Source organism: Sorex araneus, chromosome 9 (genome assembly GCF_027595985.1).
Source record: "Sorex araneus isolate mSorAra2 chromosome 9, mSorAra2.pri, whole genome shotgun sequence".
NCBI classification, from domain to species: Eukaryota; Metazoa; Chordata; class Mammalia; order Eulipotyphla; family Soricidae; genus Sorex; species Sorex araneus.
Window position 1 is genome coordinate 8,001,652 of NC_073310.1, and position 15,262 is coordinate 8,016,913.

The 15,262-nt window shown below is 60.1% G+C and overlaps 1 protein-coding gene across 1 annotated transcript in view; it reads left to right on the forward strand.

Moving 5' to 3' along the window:
* The window catches only part of FBXW8 (F-box and WD repeat domain containing 8), an 86,590-nt gene that overhangs the window by 68,130 nt on the left and 3,198 nt on the right, over positions 1 to 15,262 (forward strand). The window contains exon 8 of the mRNA XM_055147014.1: positions 5,628 to 5,755. Within this exon, the coding sequence (XP_055002989.1) occupies positions 5,628 to 5,755 (128 nt within the window). The remainder of the gene's footprint in view (positions 1 to 5,627; positions 5,756 to 15,262) is intronic.

Here is a 15,262-nt window from a genome sequence, read left to right on the forward strand (position 1 = left end):
TGCAGGCAGAGGGACGGTGCTGGCCTGAAAGTGCCAGCCCTGTCCCCCGGAGCCGTCCCCTGCGTCCCTCTCTGGTGCTTCCAGGCGTCTCCTCGTCTCTGGCTCCCCAGGAGCTGGACAGATGTTTGGAGGAACGTCGGGTCACTGGCCGAATCCCATCCCTTGGCCTGTGTGCCTGTCAACCGGAGGGTGTTTCCGTGATTTTGCGGTGTGTCCCGGGGAGAAATCAGGGCCTGGGTAGAGTCGGGGTGTCTTGGGGGACCCCCTCGGAGCCACCAGCTCTGGCCGGGATGAAGTGGCCGCTTTGCCCGCGGCCCGAGGTCCAGAGGCGGGTGCGGTGGTGAGCGAGGAGGAGGGGATGCAAGAAGCCCCCGTGGGCCCGCAGGCCCTGACCGCGAGGCGCCGTCGGTGCTGACTGCTCAGTTCCCCGCCCTGTGCTGGTGGCCCTGACAGGGAGGACAGGGAGGATCGAGGGCAGGGGTCGCTCTCCTCTCCACCCCGGGCTCCCTCGGAGCAGGGTGGACCCGGTCGCGGTTGGAGAAGAGAGGACGGCGTGGTCTCCGTGAGAATTCCAGTCCCAGCACATATGCTGCCCGAGCCCATGTGCTGCTTGCGCCCACATGGCCGGACACATGTGTCGCCCGAGCACCTGTGTCACCGGCATCTCCCCTCTTGAGATGTGCACTTACGTGCTTCCGTGTCCAATGCTGGGATGTGTGTACAGGCTCTTTCCGCCCTCAGAGAAGCCCGCGTTCTCTCTTGAGTCTCTCTCTCTCTCTCTCTCTCTCTCTCTCTCTCTCTCTCTCTCGCTCTCTCTCTCGCTCTCTCGCTCTCGCTCTCTCTCTCCACACCTTCAAAAACCTTCCAGATAAAATCTATTTTACTTAAAAAAAAAAAAAAAAGAAGAAGAAGAAGAAGAATTTTTAGTCCGAGGGGCCAGAGCGATAGCACAGCGGGGAGGGCATTTGCCTTGCACACGGCCGACCTGGGTTCAATTCCTCGCATTCTGTAGGGTCCCCCGAGCACCGCCAGGAGTGATTCCTGAGTGCAGAGCCAGGAGTTCAATTCCCGGCATCCCATAGGGTCCCCTGAGCACCGCCAGGAGTAATTCCTGAGTGCAGAGCCAGGAGTGACCCCTGTGCATCACCGGGTATGACCCAAAAAGAAAAAAAAAATAATTCAGAAAGAGACCAAAATGATAGCCATTTTTGTTTTGTTTTGTTCAGGGGCCATACCTGGCAGTGCTCAGGGGATACTCCCGTCTTGGCACTTGGGATCCCTCGGGACACCTTGTGGAGCTGGATATTGGGCCCAGGGCTCTGGCATGCATAGCCCCCGCCCTGTCCTCCAGCATTCTGGCCCAGAAAGTCGATGCTGTGTAGGGAAAAGGTCAGCTTGTGTGCACACCAAGTAGCTGTCGTGTTGAGCAAGGGAAGGACTATCTCAGACAGTCTTGTAGAAAGCTGTTCCCTCTCCCTGTCGGTAACTCTCTTCATGGGAGAATTTGCTGCTGTAACGGTACAGTCAGAAAGGGCGTTTTATTTTGTTTTTTTAAAGGCATCAGGGGCTGGAGCAATAGCACAGCGGGGAGGGTGTTTGCCTTGCACTCGGCCAACCCAGGTCTGACCCCCAGCATCCCATAGGGTCCCCTGAGCACCGCCAGGAGTGATTCCTGAGTGCAGAGCCAGGAGGAACCCCTGAGCATTGCTGGGTGTGACCCAAAAAGCAAAAAACGAAAACAAAAGAAAGAAATCAACGTCAGAGAAATCTGGATCATTGAAAATAGAAGCAGGGTGCGGGGCTTTATGACACGGCTTGCTCTCCAAGGGGAACACGCCAGAGAGAAAGGCCCTCCAGGGCGTGTCCCGAAGCTGCCACGCCCGTCGCCGAGGCTGCGTGCCCAGGAGCCAGGGAGAAGGGCGCCCACCTCATGCCCAGCGCAGCCCAAGGTGGTCCCCCCTCAGCTGCACGTGGGTCGGCCCTCTTAGGTGGGGGGGGGCTCGCGGTCGCAGCTGACTCCTGTCAAAATGTGCTCGGTAATCACAATCCAGCCCTGCCCTAATAGACTCCTGGTACTTAAGGCAGAGCTCCCTGCCCGGCTATTGATCCGGCGGTCACTTTAGCGCAGGCCCGCCTCTCCCGGGGTCGGGCTGTGGGGAGTCTCCCCTTCTTCCCAGCGTGCCCGCACACCTCGAGAGCGAGCCGAGTGGCCACCGGCCCCGAGCTCGGGCAATAAAGGGAAGGACGGGGCTAATGCACGGCCTTAACCAGAGGGAGAGTGCGCGCATGAATAATTGATCTCCGAGCCTGTGGCAGTCAGATGAAATGAAGTCCCATTTGCTCCACCTTATTAAAAGAGAGAGAGTACCGGGAGGGAGGGCGCGCCGGCAAAAGGTCGCCCAGGGACCCGGAGCGCGGGGAGAGCGGCCTTCGGGGTGGGTGATGTGTTTTCTGGTCTCTGCGGTCTTTAACTCAACGCCATGGTAAAGGTGCTCTTCGCAGAGTTCTCCCTTGCTGAATTATTAAACATTCGCGAGAGCGCACGCCCCCCCCCCCGACCCCCGCTGAGCCGTCCGAGGCCATGCACGTGATGCTCAGAACCTCTGCAGAACGGGACCGGCCACCCCGTCACGCAGACCCGAAGCTTTGCCCGACAGAACAGAGCATCGAGGAAACGTAGAGACACAGAGAGACTCTAAGAGGAGATTCTAGCTCGGAGGCCACACCCGGCGATGCTCAGGGCTGACTCCTGGCCCTGCCCTCAGGGATCCCTTCTGGCGGGCTCGGGGGACCTTATGGGATGCTGAGGATCGAACCCAAGTCACCCGCATGCAAGGCAGACGCCCTCCCCACTATTCTAGCTCTGCTCCAAGCCCTCTATATGAGATTTTTTTTTTTTTACTCTTGCATTTGCCTTGGGCAGTCTGCATCTTTTTTTTTTTTTTTTTTTTTTTTGGGTCACACCTGGCTCTGCACAGGGGTTACTCCTGGCTCTGCACTCAGGAATTACCCCTGGCCGTGCTCAGGGGACCATATGGGATGCTGGGATTCGAACCCAGGTTGGCCACGTGCAAGGCAAACGCCCTACCCGCTGTGCTATCGCTCCAGCCCCGGCAGTCTGCATCTTAAAGGCCTGGCTTTCTGCTATCAGCGTTGAAGTACTTCACACACAAGATGATCAATAAGTAAATAGGGGAAAAAAAATTAAATATGGGGGCTGGAGTGATAGCACAGTGGGTAGGGCGTTTGCCTTGCATGAGGCCGACCGGGTTCATATCCCAGCATCCCATATGGTCCCCTGAGCACCACTAGGAGTCATTCCTGAGTGCAGAGCCAGGAGTAACCCCTGTGCATCGCCGGGTGTGACCCAAAAAGAAAAAAAAATTTAAATATAAGTATTGGAGCTCAAGAAATGATCTGGTAGGTAGGGCACTAGCATAGCACACAGCTGACCCAGGTTCAATCCTTGGTACCCCATATGGTCCTCTGAGCACCACCAGGAGTCAGCCCTGAGCACTGAGCCAGGAGTAAGCCCTGAGCATAGCAGAGTGTGGTTAAAAAGCCAAAAAAATTAAAAAGAAAACAGAACTTACTCTTTCCCCCAACGATGATTCTGGGTCCAAGAAGCCTCCGGTAACTTCCGGGGTTTATCGGGAACAGATAGATCTTGTGTAACAGGCCACGGGTTGCTGCGGTTGGCTTTTCCCTCCTCCAGGAGATGATTTTATCCGGTTTTCAGTTTATTCCGGATAGGTGGGTTATTCCTGTGTTCTTACCCATAAGAAGAATCTTCCTTTGGGTATTTTAGAATTGTTTCCAACGTTCTGCATGGAAGTGAAAGTCCAAACTGTGCCAGGTGCGGACAGGAGCGACTCACCAATAGGGTAACGTTGTCGTGGGGAGTTTCCCGATGAGCTCGCTGGGAAGGTGTGTGCGCGGTGAGACTGCTGCGAGGTGGAAGCAGTGCGGACCCCGAGTCCTGGGGCCCCCTGGGTGCCGGTCCCTGGCAGACCCGAGGGTCACGGCGAGGACGCTCGTGCCCAGAGGGGAAGGTCTGTGTCAGACCTCGGCGCTCGGCGGCTGCCTTGACCCCCGAGAGCCACAGAACAGTCGAGAATAGAGTCGGCTCAGAAACGTGGGGGTAGCAGGGAGGCCCTTGAGCCACGAGCCAGACCCACGGGGCGGGGGGGGGGGTGACCCACAAAACAGGCTTCCTGTTCACTAAGTCGGACAGAACCGATGAGGGTTTTGATTTTTGTTTTTAGTAATTCTTCAGCGAGATTAGGACATTTATTTATTTTTATTTATTTATATATATATTTTTTATTTTATAAAGTAGCACTGTCGTAGCACTGTCACCCTGTTGTTCATCGATTTGCTCGAGCGAACCCCAGTAACGTCTCCATTGTGAGACTTGTTGTTACTGTTTTTGGCATATCAAATATGCCACGGGGAGTTTGCCAGGCTCTGCTGTGTGGGCAGGATACTCTCGGTAGCTTGCCGGGCTCTCCGAGAGGGGCGGAGGAATCGAACCTGAGTTGACCGTATGCAAGCTAAATGCCCTACCTGCTGTGCTATCACTCCAGCCCTTTTCTAAATTAGTTCACAATATTTCATTACATTTAATACTCAAACACTAATCCCACCACCATGACCCCTTCCCACCACCATATTTCGGGTGTTTCCATCCCGAACCCCAATCCCTGCCCCAAAGCAGAGCCAAAATAATATATTTTAAATTGTTATGAAAAACCGCTGGAAATGCTACAAAAAAGCATCCTTAGTAGAGGAAAGAGAGTGAAGATTTGTTGCATTTCACCCAGGGGCCATTAAGCCCTCTTGTAAGAGATCCCTAACACGTTCTTAGAGGTTGAGCTTTGTGTGCTTTTATATATATATATATATATATATATATATATATATATATATATATATATATAAATCTGTAAAAAAAAAATAATTCCCTCTAACATGGTTGGCTCCTGTTTTGAACTCCATCGGCGTGGTGCGGCCCTCCGCGGCGTGGGCGAGGGGTCTGTGAAGTGTCGCAGTCGGGGAAGCTCAGCCTAGTGTGTGGAGAGCGGCCTTGAGCATGGCAGTGCTTGAGTTCTGGAAGTTTCTGGGCCCCTTGGGGCGGGGCGGGCTCTCACGCGGCCCCGGGCGAAGCAGCCTGGCACGGGGTCGGGCGGCACGGTCGTGGCGAGCGTCGTGCGGTGCTCCTTCCGGGAGAGCAGGACACGCCGTCTGGATGGTGGCCGGGGACGCGATTAGTACGTTGAGCCAATCTGCAAGAGCACCCGGCAGTGCTCCGAGACCAGGAATGCTTTGCCCGAGGCCCCTCCTTGCCTGCCCCACCCCCGAATGCCCTAAAGTTCACGGGGGGGGGGTGGGGGGGCTGTGCCAGGGCTGCACCCCCCGCCTTTGTCACCGGGCCTGTCGGGTTAGCGCGGACGGTCTCCCCGGCCCTGCCCAGGGGCAGCGCCCTGCCGTCCCCGTGCCCAGAGGCCTTCCTGTCCCCGTCTCCAGCATCTCCCTGTGTCCCCGCGAAGGGCCTGCATCCAGGAGGCCTGGGGACCGGGCGGGTCTCGCAGCCTGGACCTGCCCACCCACACGTGTCTCCCCCCCAGGTCCTGGTGTACAGCCTGGAGGCGGAGCGCTGCCTCTCGAAGCTGGGCAACGCGCTGGGGGACTTCACCTGCGTCAACCTCAAGGACAGCCCGCCCGGCCTCATGGTCAGCGGCAACATGGACAGGAGGTACGTGCGGGGGACGGCGGCAGTGCTCGCTCTGCCTGCCTCTTCCCTCCCTCCCTCCCTCCCTCTCTCCTTCCCTCTCTCTCTCTCTCCCCTCTTCCTCTCTCTCTCCTCTGTCTCTCTCTGTCTTTCCCTCCCTCTCTCCCTCCCTCCCTCCCTCTCTCTCTCTCCTCCTCCTCTCTCCTCTCTCCCCTCTTCCTCTCTCTCCTGTCTGTCTTTCCCTCCCTCCCTCCCTCTCTCTTTCCTCCTCTCTCCCTCTCTCTCCCCTCTTCCTCTCTTTTCTGTCTCTCTCCCTCTCTCTCTGCCTCTCTCCTTTCTCCCCTTCCTCTCTCTCTCTTCTCTCTCCCTCTATCTCTCTCCTCTCTCCCTCTCTCTCCCCCATCTCCCTCTCTCGTCTCTTTCTCTCTCCTCTCTCCCCCTCCGTCTGTCTGTCTGTCTCTCCCCACCAGCAGCTCCTGGAGGGCTCCCCCGGGCCTCTGTTGTGCTCCCCCCATCTCCTCCCCCCTCCCCCCTCGTGGTCTCTGCTCCCCTCACTCGCCCGAACCCCTCCTCCCTGGAACTTGGAGCGGGGCTCTCTCTCGGATTAGGCAGGAGCCCTGCCACACGCCAGGAAGGTGGTCTTTGCAGCCAGTTGGTGGACGCAGTTGGTGGCGGCCCAGGGAGACTGCTTGGAATCTCTTCTGTGCTCCCCCCGCCCCCCCCCCCCCCCGCTGCAAAATTTGTTTGGCATCTCAGCGCTCACTGTCTGATATTAAAAACAATAACCCCGGGGATGAATCCTGTTCCGCAGAGCAGGGCGGCTGCCAAGCGATGTCAGGAGTGTGTGTGAGGCTCGGCGGGTCCCTCTGGCGGGGGCCGCGGCCACTCCCTGCGCACGGGCCCGCTCGGCGGCTGATTAGCATCTCGCCTTGGCCGGGCTGGCCGAGGGAGCCGCTTTCCCCGGCGCACGGGCCGCTGCCAGCCCGGCCGCTCCAGGAAGCGTCCGCTCTGGAGGATTAGAGTGTGCGGAGCGACCCTCGGGCCAAGTCTGCGCCGCTCCCCCTCCCGCACCCCCTCCCCTTTGCCTTTCTTGTTTGTTTGGGGGCTTGGCTGCCGCCCGTGCCCTGAAGAGCCAGGCAGGCCCCGCGGCGCCCCTCCCCCGGGCTCGGCCCCGGCTGCAGGTGGCGGGCGCCCCGGGCCAGGCCCCAGCCCTGGCCGGCCGCACCCGTGTGGCAACGTGCAGAGACGGTGCCTCCGCCGGGAAGCCGGGCGCCCGCCTGCTGGGGCGGGGTCAGCGCGGGCCCGGGCAGCCCGGTGGGGCCTCACGTGGACTCGGCCACCCGTGGCTCTGCCCTGCGCCCTGCCGAGGCTCCCGGCTCAGTCGCCCAGCTCAGCCGCCGTCGTCCCCGGCAGGGCGAGCCCCCGAGTGGAAGGGTTCGAGTGCCCGTGCCTCAGAGCCGTCTGGGGGCAGGCACACCTGGTGTCCACCACGGGAGGCCGTGGGAACCAGGGCTGCGGTCCAGGGCCGCCGCCTCTCCGTGCCTGCTGCCCCCGGGCGCTGTCCCACCTGTAGGATCGTGGCCCCTGCCCTGCGAGGGGTCCAGGCGCCCCACCCCCGGCAGGGCCACCGCAGCGCCAGGGCCTTTGTCCGAGATCCAGGGGACCGGCCGCGCTGGGCCCGGCGGCCTGGGGTGGGAGACCAGCGGGCGCATGGTGCACTGGGAGCAGGAGGGGGCAGGCGGCCGCGGGCAGAGGGAGGGCGGGCCGGGCTCCCCCTCCGGGCGGCATCTCTGGGGAGACACCAGCGGCCGCGCAGCTGATGTCTCTGCAGAAGTGGGGCTGCAGGGACGAGTATTAAACCGTCCCCTCGTCGCTTCATGGACGAGGATTTTTTTTTTTCAAGCCTAACCCACTTTTCTTTTTGATATTTTTAAACTTATGTTATTTTTGTGTGTTTTTAATTGAGTCACAGTAAGATACACAGTTACAGAGTTGCTGATGGTTTGGTCTCGGCTGTATAATGTTCCAGCACCCACCCCTTCACCAGGGAGCATTTCCCACCACCGGGCGCCCTGGGTGCCCGCCCCTGCTCCCGCCTCTCTCTCTCTCTCTCTCTCTCTCTCTCTCTCTCTCTCTCTCTCTCTCTCTCTCTCTCTCTCTCTTTCTCTTTCTCTCTCTCTCTCTCCTCTCTCTCTCCTCTCTCCTCTCTCTGCTCTCTCTCCCTCTCTCTCTCCCTCTCTCCTCTCTCTCTTCTCTCTCTCCCTCTCTCCCTCTCTCCTCTCTCTCTCTTATCTCTCTCCTCTCTCTCTCCTCTCTCTTCTCTCTGCTCTCTCTCACCCTCCCCTCTCTCTCTCTCTTCTCTCTCTCTCTCTCCTCTCTCTCTCCTCTCTCTCTCCTCTCTCACCCTCTCCTCTCTCTCTCCTTTCTCTTTCCTCTCTCTCTCTCTCTCTCTCTCTCTCTCTCTTCTTTTGGACCTTATAGTTTGCAATATAGATGCTGAAAGATCATCAGGTATATCCCTTGACCTACTTTCAACACTCAGTTCCTGTCCAAAATGATCGTTCCCAACTACCATTGCCATCCTGGTCCCTTCTCTGTCCCAACTGCCGTTCACCCCCTCACACCCTTGGGGCAGCGTCCAACCCTTGACCAGTCCTCCTGGCCCATTTTCCATACTACACATGCATATTTCTGTGTCCCACAAGTGAATGTCATCATTCTGTGTCTGCCCCTCTCTCTCTGACTCATTTTACTCCGCAGGACACTCCCCGTGTCCATCCATTTAGAAGCGAATTTCATAACCTCATTCCTCCTCACAGCTGCATGGTATTCCATTGTGCAGATGCGCCGTTGTTTCTTTATCCAGCCGTCCGTTCTCGGGCACTTGGGCTGTTTCCAGATTCTGGCTGTGTTGAACAGGGGTGCAGGTGGTGTTTCTGCTGTGTTGGGGTGCCCAGGCTATGTTCCCAGGAGCGGTATTGCCGGGTCAGATGGGAGCTCAATTTTCAGTTTTTTGAGGAATGTCTGTATTGTTTTCCCAAAAAGGCCGGGCCAGTCGGCATTCCCACCAGCAGTGAAGGAGAGTCCCTTGGAACCCGCTTTCCATTAGGAAAATGAAATGTCTGCTTATATTCTCTTGATTCTTGAGAATCAAGTGGACTTGATAGATACATAAAGCTGTCCAAGGTTAAGGCAAGAATCAAGTCATTTTTCATGAAAGTAAGGGAGGCAACTTCGGCAAAACAAGGTGGGATTTTGAACTCTCCTTGGCGCCGACCAGGTTGGTGGGGGGAAAGTTCGGCTGAAATGAAAAGTCAGGAAATAGGGCTGGAGCTGTAGGACAGGAGGGAGGGCGTTTGCCTTGCATGAGGCCGGCCTGGGTTTAATCCCCGGCATCCCACATGGTCCCCGAGCACCGCCAGGAGTAATTCCTGAGTGCAGAGCCAGCAGTGACCCCTGGGCATTGCCAGGTGTGACCCAAAAAGGTTTCCCTGACCACTTCCGGGGCGGAGGGAAACAGAAGCCGAAGAGGCTGATGGAAATGCAGGACCGTTAGCTGGGCCTGGTCCCCTTCTCCCGGGCAGGGAGGGGGGTGGAGCCGGGGCTTAAGCTCGGGGCTGGGCAGGGTCCTGACCAGGAGCCCCCGGAGCCGCTCAGCCTGGCTTTGCCTGCGTGGCTGGACCTGGAGAGAGAGTGAGCTGGACTCGCGGGGGTGTGTGTCTGTGTGTGCGAACACGTGTCTGTGTGTGTGTGTCTTTGTGTGTCTGTATGTGTGGGTATGTCTGTGTATGTGTCTGTGTGTGCATGTGTGTCTTGTGTGTGTGCAGGTGTGTGTGTAGGTGTATCAGTCTGTGTGCATGTGTGTGTGTCTTTGTGTCTGTGTACATGTGTGTCTGTATGTGCATGTGCTTGTGTGTGTGTCTGTGTGCATGTATGTCTGTATGTGTCTGTGTTCTGTGTGTCTCTGTGTATGTGTCTGTGTCTATGTGCATGTATGTATGTGCATGTCTGTCTGTGTATATGTGTGTGTGCATGTGTGTCTGTGTCTGTGTGTGTGCATGTGTATGTGTCTTATTGTGTGTGTGTATGTGTGCGTGCTGGGGTCTCTGGGTGTCCCCCAGTCCCCGGGCCCGTCCTCTCTCTGTCACTGACATTGTTCTTGGCTCCTGGCTTCCTGTGTGCCGTCAGGCCCCTGTGACCCGCTGACCTGACTTTGGGTCACTGTTGTCCGGCTGCTTCGGGCCAGTCACTGACTCTGTTTTGAGGGGTGGCGGGGTTCAAGTTTCCCTCAGCTCTTTGTCCTTCTGACCGCTCTCTCTCCGTGTGTGCGGTCCTGACCGTTGCTCCTCCAGGGCTCTGCGGGGTCCTGATGTCGGGCGAGGTTTGGGCTGGGCCCCCCCCCGACTGTGCTCAGAGCCCCCTCCTGGCCCCGCACCCACTGGGGGGCCTCGGGCGCTGTGTGGGTGCCAGGGGTGGGAGCCGGTCACCCCCAGGCCAGCGAGCGCGCGCCTTCCCGGCTGTCCGTTGGCCCAGGGCGTGCCCTGGAGAGTGGGTCGCGCTGCGGGGTCTCTGGCGGAGGGCGGGAAGCTGTGACCCTTTGGGGGTCAGCTTGTCCCCTAGCCCTCTGGCCGGTGGGGGTCGTGCCACTTGGTTCTGTCACCCAGGCGGTCACCCAGGTCCGGGGCAGGCCCCGTGGGCAGTGACTCAGGCCGTGCTGTGGCCTGTGGGCCCGTCTCTGGGTGGTGGTCTCGGCTCTGCTGCTCTGGTCAGGCCTGCACTGCCCCGGGGCCCTCTGGGATTTGAGGCCCCTCCTCCAGCTTCCTTGTCCCCGTCCCCAGCTCTGCAGCTGCCTGGGGCTCCCTTCCCGGGACTCAGGTGGGCACGGCCCCCTGCCACAGAGCCTGGCATCCAGGGCCGTCTATGGGCAACGAGAGGGGGGGCCCCACTTTGGGGCCGAGGGGCCCTCTCTCTGCTCTAGCTCCTGCAGCACCCCGGTCTCTGCCCCTGGAGCCTTGCTCAGGGCAGGCTGGGGCGAGGGGCCCCGGGAGACAGAGCAGCTGCTGTGTCCAGCCAGGGACCCTCCAGGGACGCTCCCCTGAGCCCCACCGGGGAGGAAGGACCAGAGGGCGTGTGGTCAGCTCAGGGGTTGTCAAGCAGCAGCCACAGAACCAGCAAACCCCACTGCCTCGTCCCCCACAATTTCAGCGTTACCAGCCCCCCGAGATGACACGCACAGATCTGCACGTGCCAGTTTCAGCCGGACCGTGCGGGGACCGGGGATGTGGCCCGAGGGGGAAAGCACGAGGCCCTGAGTCATCCCCGAGGACGGTGACACGGAGCACCCCCAGGATCACCCCGGACTCCAAACCAGTAGTAGGTCAGCCACGGCCAGGGCTGGTCCGACCCCCCAGCCCTTCTGGGAGGGACCCGTTTCCCAGACGGCGTCAGCTCACAGGCCTGCGGGGGGCTTTCAGCAAATGGTCACCCCACCCCCCACAGCCCCTCCAGCGAGACCGCCACCCCTGCCCTCTACCCAGGAGCTGTTTCGTTTGAGACTGTTCATAGAAAGCGTCATATAAGGTGCTGCTTCTGACGGGTTTCCCTGCTCGGCAGTATCCTCACAAGATTCTGCTGGGTTGTAGTAAACCTGCTTGTAGCAAGTATCACTGTGTCTGCCTTCCTGTGTGTGTGCGTATGTGTGCACGTATGCATGCGTGTGTGTGTGCACGTATATCCGTGTGTGTGTGTGCACACATGTGTGTGTGCGTGCGTGTGTGTGTGTGCCCGTGCCCAGTGGTGCCCCCGGGCTGTCCCAGCTCCATGACCGGGGATCACTCCGGGAGGAGCTGAGGGACCGTGTGGGGCCGGGACGAACCAACTGTTCACGTCAGAGCAGACGCCTTAGCCCTGGGGTCACACCCAGTGATGCTCAGGGGTGACTGCCGGCTCTCCACACTCAGGGAGTACTCCTGGCGGTGCCCCGGGGACCCTGTGGGATGCCGGGATCGAGCCTGGGTCGGCTGCGTGCAGGGCAGACGCCCTCCCCGCTGTCCTGTCACTCCGGCTCCTGTCGAGATTCCACATCCCTTGATGCATCTACTGAGGAATGATTACCTGGGCTGGGCCCACTGTTCTATTTATTATTGTTATTTATTTTTGCTTTTTTTTTTTTGGACCACACTGGGCGATGCTCAGGGGTCCCTCCTGGCTCTGCGCTCAGGAATCACTCCTGGTGGTGCTCAGAGAGACCATATGGGAAGCTGGGGCTCGAACCCGGGTTTGACCATGCAAGGCAAACGCCCTCCCCGCTGTGCTATTGCTCCAGCCCCAGCACGCCCCTGTGCGCCCGATTCAAAGCGGAGGGGCCTGAGAAAGCCACCTGACAGCCCCAGGGCTCCGTGCCTCACGTTTGGGGTGAGGGGCATCATCTCCCCATCACAGGCAGGGTCCCGGGGGCTCTCCAGGAGCTCTGGGCGCGGCCCCGCCCGGGAAACAGGTGCAGCGGGGTTAGCACTCGGCCCGGGGGTCCTTTTGCTCCTCCGGGCAGCTGCTCCCAGCTGCCACCACAGCGGACGGCCTCCAAGCGAGGCGCCTGGTTTCTCGTCTCGCCGAGAACACGGCGCGCGGAGCCAGCGCGCAGGGAGGAGGGCACATGCCTTGCCCATGGCCAGCCCGGTTCGGCCCCCGGCACCCCACGGGACCCCCGAGCACCCCAGGGTGTGGCCCCAAGCTCCCAGACCAAACCAACATGGCGCTCAGGGCCCGCACGTCCAGCCACTGACCGGGACGGCCCGTGCCAGAGCCGGGCGCAGGGGCCAGCGGAGCCGAGACTGACGGCCGTGTGCAGACCAGCAGGGGCGTGGTTCCGCCTTTCGGTCAGCGGTGCTCAGGGCTGACTCCTGGCTCTGCACTCAGGAATCACTCCTGGCGGGGCTCGGGGGAGCAGATGGGATGCTGGGGATCGAACCCGGGTTGGTCGCATGCAAGGCCAGCACCCCCTATCCCCCCCACTGTGCTGTCACTCCAGCCCCCAGAACTTTCATTTTTTAATTTGCTATTTTCTTATTTTTAAGTCTGTGTTTGACTGTCCTCTCGCAGTATCTACCGCTGGCGTCTCTTTATCTTGTTCCCTTTATTCTCGGGGTGAAAATGCAGCTGAGGCTGGGATGGAGAAGGGATCCCCCAGTCGGTGGTGGTTGGAGGGGTCGCTCGGGATGGGAGACGTGTGCTGAAAGATAAAGGACCCAACGTGACAGCCTCTCAGTATCTGTATTGCAAACCATCATGCCCCAAAGTAGAGAGAGAGTGTGTGGGGGGGAATTGTCTGCCATGGAGGCAGGGGAGGGGTGAGATGGGGGGGGTACTGGGGACACTGGTGGTGGGGAATGTGCACTGGTGGAGGGATGGGTGTTCCATTGTTGTATGACTGAATCTCAAACACGAAAGCTTGTAACTGTATCTCACGGTAGTTCAATAAAAAGAAAAAAAAAATGCAGCTGATGGTCAGGTACTGACTGGCCACACTTCTCTGCCGTCCTTCACCGCTCGCCCCGTGCCTCGGGCCCACCCGAGCTGCCCGGCCACCCCTGGGAGGGAGTCTCTGAGCTTGCTGCTTGCTGACACGGCCGGCCGGTGTTCCCGTCCTGCTGAGAGCGGGCTGGCGGGCTGCGCGGTGGCTCCATCTGCGAAGGTTTAGCATAAGTTATTCAGAGCCCTGCGCGGGGCGGCCACCGCGGCCTCCTCTCGCCTCCTGCCCGTCAGATGGATGCGGCCCTGCTGGAGGCGCGGGGAGGCTCCGGTGTCTTTTGTTTTAATTGGCGGGCGAGCGCCGGCTCCTACGGTGTGAGTTTCATTAGCGGGGGCTGGAGCAGGAGGGCTGCAGCGGCCGGCCCAGGCCCGCGCATGAATATTAAACATAATACAATTACAGCTCGCTCGCGGACCAATTAGTTTCCTTTCCAGTGGGCGGAGTTGCGGGGACTCGCCGCCTCTGCCGCTGGCGCCCATCCGTGTCCCTGGAAGCCGTGCTCTTGGCACCTTCGGGGGGCCCATTTGCCGCGCTACCTGCTTCCGGGCGGGCGGCGGGGCTTGGACCGGGCCGGCGAGGCGCGGAGAGCCAGGGGGCGCCGCGGCCAGGCTGGGCGCCGGCAGAGGCTCCGGGCAGACCCCCGCTTTCCCGGAGCCCCGACACCGCTCCTCGCCTCCCCCCCACAAGGCCCCGCTCTGTTCGGGGGGCCGGGAGGCGCGCGCGTGGGGGCACATCGCGTTTGCTTGGCGCCGTCCGTGCCGGTATCCAAACACAATGGGGAAACAGATGGCCAATGCTGAACTCCTGGACCAGAGCTGCGTCTGCCTTTGTCTCCGTCCCAGCCAAACTGTACGCGGCGGGGTATAAATATTCAGCAGAGGAGCACTCTGCGGCCATCACCGCGGCCCGGCCAGCCCGGGGCGCCCACGCAGGCTCCGGGGTCCCCAGCTGGTGGCCACTGGACGAGCGCGTCTTCACCGCACACGCTGCGGTTTCTCTCCAGAGCTGCTTCCAAGCACCGAGGCCTCCCCCCGACCCTCCTCCCCAGCCCCCGTGCCTGGTTCCCAGCTGCCTCCCGCTTTGTGCCTCACTCGAGGTGATGTTCCAGCTTAGCGTCCACAATTCTTTTTTTTTCTTCTTTTTAAGTGCTTCTAGTCTGTTTCTTTGTGTGCCACACCCAGCAGTGCTCAGGGCGTACTCCTGGCTTTCTCCGCACTCAGGGGGGGCACAGGGGGTGTCGGGGATCAAACCCAGCTCGGCTGTGTGCGGGGGCAGACGCCCCCCCTGCTGTGCTCTGGCTCTGGTCACAGATTCGTTCTCTAACCCGCGCCTTGTACTTTCTGATCACTTTACATTTCAGGGCCTCGGTTTGGATTCTAGAACTTGCTTCCGGCACCTTTATAAGTTGGGGATCTCAGAATCCCACCCCCGTTTGGGCCTGCCCGAGTCTGCAGGGCCCCCGCCCTGCCCCAGAATAATCCCCGCCTGCTCGCCTCTGCTCCCCCGCAGCCCTCCGGGTGCAGCTCCTGCCTGGCCTGGGCAGGCCTGACGGTGTGAGGAGGCCCCGCTCCCCCCAGCTGCTGGAGCCAGTGGGGTCGGGGGAGGGTCAGGGGCCAGACGCTGGAGCCAGGAGGTCCCACCTGCTGCTGGTCGCCCGCCGTGTGTGTGTGTGTGTTCAAGCATGTGAGCGCCTGTGCAGATGTGCATGCATGTGTGTGCACATGTGTGTGAGCCTGCATGCACACTTGCACCCCGTGTGCGCGCGCGCACACACGCACACACATACACACACACACACACACACACACACACACAGCCTAGGTGGATTCCTTCAGGGCCTTTTCCTTGCCGTGAGGGCAGCGTGTTTATGTGTGTTGTGGCTCTCCCATACGGGGTCCGCCCGGACCCCTCGGCCCGAGCCTGCCCACCTGCTCTCCGCCGGGCAGCGCGGCAGCTTCTGTTTCCACCCCCTGGGGAGCCGCGTGCATGGACACCGGACGTCT